An 8779-nucleotide genomic window follows, 5' to 3' on the forward strand; every position below is an offset into this window, starting at 1 on the left:
AAAATAGGGAAAATAATGAGAGCATCTATCATCCTGCATAACATGATAGTGGAAGACGAACGACATGACTACAATTTCTACGATCCAGCGGAATTCCATCACGGAGAAGGAAGCGGAAGTTCTCATGTCGATTTATCATATTCTACAGATATCCCAACAAATCTACATAATATGATGGGCATTCGAAATGATGTTCATGATACACAAATGCATGATCTTTTGCAAAAAGACTTGATTGAGCATATCTGGCAAAAATTTGGTGCAACCGCACAATAAATCTTACTCCAAACTATGTTTAATATGTATAATATTTTGAATTTTATAAAATATGTTTACTATTCCGTATTTTGTAAAATATGTTTAAGTTTGTAAAATATTGTTTTCTATTTTATGTAATATAAAAAATTTAAATAATTGTTTTATCATTTTAGATAATTAAAGTTTGATAATTAATAAATCAAAATTAAAAAATTATTATTTAAATGTTTGAGTAACCTCTTTGTAGTTCTCTAGTAATAGGATAATTTTACTTAGGTTCTCTTAGAGTTACTTAACTTAATTTATGATTATTTATATAATTAATTAATGTAAGAGTAACCATGGTGGGTTACTCCACTAATGATGGTCTTATACACCCATGAACCTAGCTCCATCAAGCTATATGTGTGTGTCTATTTATATCTACAAATATATATCTATATATTATATATATATATATTTATGTATATGTACAACTTAGTGTTATATATATATATATATATATATTTAAATATATACTGGGGGTATTTTTACCAATCATAGCTAGAGATCAACCAAGTTGAGGTTGATCAATAATGTGAAAATCATGCATGCTCGAAATATAACGAGATGATAACAATATATCCCTCTGCTTTAGTTGTCTTATGTATACGTCAATCTATATATTATATATATGCATCCCCTCTATATTAATAGAGAAGCACTCTCCTGAAAAAGCTGATGTGTCGTCGCCAGAGAGCTCAAGACACATTTAGCAAAAAAAACCTTTAAACTTTCTACTTAATTACATTAACATGGTATTATATTAAAAAAATAATTAACTGAATAATAATTAGATATGTCATCAATTCTCACACAAATTTAAATATCACATATTAAAACTAATTAAATAATTACATACTATATTAAGTCAAAATTTTACACTACAAGAAAACACGTCTTTTGCGATGGACAAATCTATCGCGAATCCCTCGCAAATCGACAAAAGCGAGAAATTTGCGAGGAAAGTTCGTTCCTCGCAAATCGCATCTCGCAAATCGGTCAACGTTGCAATTCCCTCGCAACTTTTGCGAGGAAACGTTGTCCCTCGCAAATTCCACGCATTTTTGCGAGGAACTACTATTCTAGCAAAATCCTAGCAATTCTGGATCTAGTAAATCCCTCGCAAATTTGCGAGGCTTTTGCAATTAAAATTTCCGTTGCAAATTTCGGTGCAAATTGTAAAAAAAATAGAATTTTCATTTTGGTAATTAAATTAAACCTGTAATTAAAATTAAACCTGGAATTATAATTAAACTTTATACTTAAGCAAATTAAAAGTACTAAGTTTACAATAACAAAACATAATAACCGATAATGTTCTAAATATGAGAGGATAAAGAGTACTAAGTTTACAAAACAAGTTCATCATTGTTTACTGTCCGGTGGTTCCATCTCCGGTGGCAGGTCTGGCCGGTGAATCTTCTCGGCGAAATCTAGCAGCAAACTCTGGATCTTTAGATGCAAGATAATCAAAGTATGCATCATAACTATGCATCTTCTCTGAATTTTCTTGCATCTTTTATGCATTGGCCTGTAATTGAGTTGCCTGAGTTTCAAGAACAGCTTCGGCAGCAGCAAGCTTCGCAGCTAGAACAAGTGGATCTTCAGAAGGAGGAGGCGGTTGAACAATATGAGCTGAAGATGCTTCTGCTTGCATGTTACCAACACCATATATCCGGTTCTTTTTCTTCGGAGCAACCTGCGAACAAAACATATAGACACCATAAGTGTTTACACAAACACAAACATTAACATAAACAATGAAGCATGTTTTACCTCGGCATAAATTTGGTTCTTCACAATTAGTGATAACCCACCAGAAGCACTACTCTCCATGTTATCCGCTGATATTAGGGAAGACTCAGCTTCAGCTATCTTTGACGACACTTCATTGAACACCTTCTCAGACAGTCCATCAACAAACGACCCATCAGGTTTCCTATGAGTATCTTCTAGTACTCGCAGGAAATCAGGTAGTGGCTCACCAGTACTCTCAGACTAAAAACAGAGAAATCAAACAACTATATTACTATATTGTATATATGATATGATTAATGAACTTGTGTTAAACATAGATACTTACAAGCTTTCGTGCTCGGGCTTTAAAAGAGGTCTGACCAGAACGGTGCTTATGTATTCCGGTGCCATCAGGATCACTATAGCGAGCATTACGGCTATTGATACTCTTTGCTTCTGATTTTGGTTCACACCAAAAGTTGACCAAGCCATCCCATACAGTAGGATCAAGCCACCGCGGCATTGCGTCATTACCTTTCTTCCTCCACTTACCCTTCCACCGAGACACTTGATCACTCATCCGGGTCTTCAACTTCTTTTCAAACTCAGCTCTAACTCTTCCATTGATGGACGCATCCCAATTGTATGTTTGCTTGTAAAGACATAAAATGAATCAGAAACAGAATCAGAACCAAATTCAAATTTAAACACAACAACAATTTGTAACTTACCGCGAAAGTTTCCCAATCGAAACCCTAATCCCAATCGAATCGAATTAAAACCCCTAAAATCGAATCGAAACCCTAATTGAAACCCTAATCGAATCAAAAACCTAATCGGAAAACCCTAAATCGAAACTCTAATCGGAAAATCCTAAATCGAAACCCAAAAATTGACATAAAAACCCTAAATCGACAAACCCTAAATCGAAACCCATCTAAAAAACAACAGAAGAAGAGAGAGGAGGAGGAGATTAGTCGGAGAAGGGATGAGAGGAGGAGTAGCATAACCTGAGAAAGGATGGGAGGAGGAGTAGACACCGGAGAAGAGATGAGAGGAGGAGTAGACACCGGAGAAGAGATGAGAGGAGGAGTAGACAACCGGAGAAGGGATGAGATGAGGAGTAGACAACCGGAGAAGACAACCGGAGAAGAATGAAATCGGAAGAAGAAGAGAAGTTTTTAGGGTTTGTCGGCTGCGGGTGATGGTTTGAGCTTCGCTCAAACTAGGTTTTTTACTTATATAAGAAATTAATGGCGTCGCAATTCTCTCGCAAAATTTGCGAGGGATTTACTAGAGTCCCTCGCAAAAGCATCGCAAACAATAATTAATATAAATTTTCTTATTTACAGTTTTTTGCGACCAAATTGCGAGGGACTCTTGCAAATCCCTCGCAAAGTAAGTCTTAAAGGTCTAGGTTCAACGGTTTAGGGTTGTTATTTGCGAGGGAATTGCTATGTATTGAGACCTTTGCAATGGATTTGCGACTGATTTGCTAAAGCTCTAGCAAATCGGTCGCAAATTTGTCGCAAACCTTGAATATCGAATTTGCAAAAACCATCAAAATAATTGTAACAAATTAGTCAAATTAACTTTCAAGTATATTATAAGGTCCAATGGTGTCATCATACTCTTTTCTATCATCAAACTTTCCAAAATTGTCCAATTTTGCATCTTACTCTAAACATGATGATGTTCTACACTATATCACATATATGTTCAATACATTGAGACAAATATTTGCCAAATTGTCCAATTCTCTAACAATTTTGTGTTGCACTGCTATCTTTGATTAACAATTTTGGATTCATCCTTTTTAATCATTAATAGTAATGTAATAAGTCTTTAGGGTTTAGGGTTTAGGGTTAAGGGTTTAAAGTTTTTTTTGCGAGGGAATTGCTATGTTTTGGGTCTTTTGCAATGGATTTGCGACGAATTTGCTATGGCTCTAGCAAATCAGTCGCAAATTTGTCGCAAACCTTGAATATCTAATTTGTAAAAACCATCAAAATAATGTTAAAAGTTACTAAATTCACCTTATGAACACATTCAAATGTATTTCAGAATAATTCTATTAAGTTTTGTAATAGCAAATTTGCTATGGCTTTCGCAAATTACTCGCAATTCCATAGCAAATTTGCTATGGAGGTTGTTCTCGCAAAATCGTCGCAATATTGCGAGGGATTTGCGAGGAAAGGGACCTTCCCAGCGAATTTGTCGTAAATGCGTCGCAAATGAGCAGCGGATTTGCGACGGAGTTGTTCCTCGCAAATTTGCGAGGGATTTGCTACGGTTTTTTATTTCCTATTAAATCCCTCGCAAATCTATCGCAAATTTGCAAGAGCTGTACTCCGTCGCAATGTGTCCTCGCAAAAGGCTTGTTTTCTTGTAGTGTTACTAAAATTTACTTACAAATATACAAGTCAAAGTTATATTATTTTTAAGAAATCAATAAAAAAATATTGATTTCATAAAATCAATATAAGTAAAATATTCTAAAAAAGCTATAAAAACATATAAAGTTAGTAAAAATAAAGAACATATAACTTATTAAACATATAACTTATTAACAAAATCATTTAAAAATTGTTATTTTTTATGTTAATTATCATAATAATTTAAATAACAAGCTTTCAATAGTTATCATAATTAATTATAAAAAGAAATATAATACCCTTGAATTATCTCCAACTCATTAAAGAAAACTTAATTCCCAATAAATATGGATTTATATATATTCATAAATAAATATAAAAATGACAACAAATTAGGGGATATCATGATGTATGATTATTTATATATATCTAAGTATGTAAACTAATTAATCTCAACATTTAGTGTGGTTATTCATTAAAAGTAGAAATATTGATAACCAAATAGGAATATACGTTTTAATTGTACATTAATCTATGTGCTATTAAAAAGGAATGAGACAATAACCCTTATCATTATAAATAAACTTAGTACCAAAAAAAAATCATAATATTTAAAATGAGTGATTATTAGATTATGAATAATTGTTATAGTTACTCGATTAACTATAAATATAAAAATTTGATTTTTAAAGCACACAAAAATATATATTTCTATAAATTGTAACATTTTATAAATATTTTCTTTACCACGTTCACATAATTCACGGGTGAAATGTATTCTTACACGAATACGATGATTTTTGAAATTTCATTAATTTGTTCATAATGGTTTTTTTTGGTAATAATCCGTTATTTATAAAAATATTAACAAACCGGCTAACTCAAAAGATTTAAATAGCCTAATCACAAATATTAAATCAATAAATTAGATTATCTTCAAAAAATTTAGTTTAGAATCCGACTGTTACTAACATATAATAAAATTAATTAATTAAACTACCGAGTAATTTAGTAAATGTTGTTATAGTTATATAAGAAACATGCAAAATTATTATGATTACAAAATAAAACATAAGAGATATGAATTTGATTTTTAAACCACACAAAAAGCATGTTGCAATAAATTGTAACATTTTATCAATATTTTCTCTTACACATTTAAAGATTTCACGGGTGAAACATATTTTTTACACGAAAAAACACAGCTATAAATAAATAAATAAATAAAAAACTTTAGTTACATATTATGTTTGACACAAACAAATATTGCTTTTAGAATAATAATTTTAATTGTAATAATTTTCTTTAAATCGATTTATTCCGCACTATGTGCGGGTTGTTATCTCGTATACCTTTAACGAAGAATCTATAAGCATATACGAGCTGGGGTCCCAAAAAGGTCTAAGAATCCTTTTATTGTTTTGAGTTTATTTGTGAAATTTAGTGAGATATTCATTTTGTCTCATATTCATAGCATGAGTACTCCACCCATTAGTCATAAACAATATAGTAAGTCCAAAAAAATAATACTTATATAGTAGGCCATTTTGATATCTCTGGTTTACGTATATATTCCACACCAGCATTTACAAAGCAAGAGTTGTATAAGAGACTATTGTTTTTTACTTTGATTTATACGCCGGTATACATCTGTCAAGTATTTGAAAAAGACAAAAAATGGTATTGAATAATTTGGCTATGTATTAGCTTTTGTGAAGCAGAAGCAAAAATGAAAACGGCTGATGTCGAAAGCCTTTAACCTTGTTGTTTTCTTTTCTTTTTTGTTTAAAATAGTGGGGACTAAAATGATAGATAAATTTAGTTTCTTTTAGGAAAAACGTAGTTTACCGAGAAACACAACGTTAAAGGAAATGCACTAAAGCTGAAGCAAATGAGAAAGTAAAAACCAATTAAAACCCTAGTTTAACTTCAAAATATGTTCCCGGTTGTTAAAGGAAGGGCCTTTTGCTTTGTCGATATAAATATATGAGGAGAGTACAACATCACCTTCATATGCTATAACACCAAATCCCTCATCTCTTATATTACTCACTTACTCTCATCCTGATCAGGTAAGCATAACACTTATAAAGATATGTACGGATAGATATTTGGTTCTGTCTAATTTATATACTTTTTTTATGGGTCCGTACGTAGAAGAAGATGAATAGGCCGGGAGATTGGAACTGCAGATCGTGTAGCCACCTCAACTTCCAGAGAAGAGATTCATGCCAACGTTGCAGAGAGCCTAGACTGGGTGGAATAAGTACCGACTTACTCAGCGGTTTTGGTAGCCGCCCAGTCAATAACTCCTTCGGTTTCAACACCGGACCGGACGTGAGACCGGGTGATTGGTACTGCAACCTTGGGAATTGTGGGACGCACAATTTTGCCAATAGGTCTAGTTGTTTCAAGTGCGGTGCCGCCAAAGATGAGTTTTCAAGCTCAAGTGCCGCTGCAACAACGGGGTTTATAGACATGAATATTGGTCCAAGACGTGGGGGCCCTTTTGGTTTTGGCAGCAGCAGTGGCGGTGGGGGCACTGGCACAGGCCGTTCTCCTTGGAAATCTGGAGATTGGATTTGCCCAAGGTACTTTTTATTTTTATTTTTTATGTGTATGGTCATGGATTTACTTCATCACGTAATATATATTAACTCATGCATGCACTTACGTATGTAAGCTAAAACGACCATTTATATAATATATATATGTGTAGTATTAGTATATGTNGCACAATTTTGCCAATAGGTCTAGTTGTTTCAAGTGCGGTGCCGCCAAAGATGAGTTTTCAAGCTCAAGTGCCGCTGCAACAACGGGGTTTATAGACATGAATATTGGTCCAAGACGTGGGGGCCCTTTTGGTTTTGGCAGCAGCAGTGGCGGTGGGGGCACTGGCACAGGCCGTTCTCCTTGGAAATCTGGAGATTGGATTTGCCCAAGGTAATTTTTATATGTGTTCATGGGTTTACTTCATCACGTAATATATAGTAACTCATGCATGCACTTACGTACGTAAGCTAAAACGACCATTTATATAATATATATATATATATGTGTGTGTGTGTAGTATTAGTATATGTATAAGCATATTGTAGAAACTAATTTGGTTTGTATATATAGGTCAGGCTGCAACGAACATAACTTCGCAAGCAGGTCAGAGTGCTTTAGGTGTAACGCACCAAAGGAACCTGCCACCGAACCACCCTATTAGGCTCATCATCTTCAAGTAAATTGATTTCATTTTGCAACAATAGTTCTAAATTTCTAATTAATCACAAGACTCAACATATATATACATAAATTTGGACTGTACGAGTTCTTAACATTTAGTACTCTATAATGTATAGTGTTTATATGCTAGTGAATTGATAAATAGACTAACAACAGACAGTAACGTCTTTTTTTTTTAAAGATTCATCAGAAAGCAGTAAAGGAGAGAAAACTGATGAAAGCATTGGAGCACGATCTTAGATACCGGCCCGGCGACCCTTTATGTCGTGATGATTTTTTATTTGCTTTCCTTAGATTTGACTCCTCTCATATCTCGTAGCACCCTCTTGTGATCTGGTTATTTTAGAATAAGCAATGCGAGTTTTTCGGAAGTGTTTAGTTCTAATGTTGATCGGTTTACTAGCTAGTACGTACGTACGTTTGTTTTAATCTATTCTTACTTTTGTTAAACTTGTTGCATTATGAATTTATGATTCTACAACCACGATTCTCCCATAGTTTGAAGCACTTGATCGACTTGTTGATCGTACTCAACACTGAGAAGTGATGTTTATGTGGCTCAAAATCAAATCAAGTGCATGCAAGTCTTATTACGCAATAATTTTTATCATCTAAGTTAAACCAAACATAAAATCTAGTAAGTGTTTGAAATGGATAGATGCATGGACCACAACGTAACCTTTTGTTCAGTCCAATGCCACAAAAAAGGGGGTGAATAATAATTGAATTTTAAAATTTAAAAGGTGGATCAAGATTAAGCCTCCACAATTAATAGTTATACATTCTTAATTATAATGTGGCTTACTTAGGATAGTTACCACCAATCGAAAGAAAAATTCTCCGAGCACTCTTCTAAAATGAGAATAGATAGCTAGTTATCAGAAAATTATAATGTTAATGTTATCCTTAATTAATTGAAATGAAAAGCCATGAATAAATCAAAGGATAAGTAGTTCATACCTTAACTCTTAAATAGCAGTATAAGCATGTCATAATAGATTATCAAAGGATATAGATGTACACCACTAAACGTGAAAGAACAATTATGATAAACCCATTTGGTACACTTCAATTTTTTTATTTGTATATATATGGATTTATATTTTTCATGAAACACTAAAAGAATGTGCCAG

General features: G+C 33.2%; 1 protein-coding gene across 3 annotated transcripts; it reads left to right on the top strand.

The window, feature by feature from the left end:
* Positions 6273-8128, top strand: LOC104706872 (uncharacterized RNA-binding protein C17H9.04c-like). 3 transcript variants are annotated; one of them, XM_010423102.2, is made up of 5 exons: positions 6279-6484; positions 6570-6811; positions 7164-7355; positions 7536-7641; positions 7828-8128. In XM_010423102.2, exons 2-4 carry the CDS (start codon positions 6576-6578, stop codon positions 7624-7626), a joined length of 519 nt encoding a protein of 172 aa, XP_010421404.1. In that variant the 5' UTR covers positions 6279-6484; positions 6570-6575; the 3' UTR covers positions 7627-7641; positions 7828-8128. The 3 variants fall into 3 exon arrangements, with proteins under 3 accessions (XP_010421405.1, XP_010421406.1, XP_010421404.1); XM_010423103.2 differs by lacking the exon at positions 7164-7355 and having other exon boundaries at positions 6273-6484; positions 6570-7003; XM_010423104.2 differs by lacking the exons at positions 7164-7355; positions 7536-7641; positions 7828-8128 and adding an exon at positions 7356-7374 and having other exon boundaries at positions 6273-6484; positions 6570-7003.

The sequence above is a fragment of the Camelina sativa genome, chromosome 8, assembly GCF_000633955.1.
Source record: "Camelina sativa cultivar DH55 chromosome 8, Cs, whole genome shotgun sequence".
NCBI classification, from domain to species: Eukaryota; Viridiplantae; Streptophyta; class Magnoliopsida; order Brassicales; family Brassicaceae; genus Camelina; species Camelina sativa.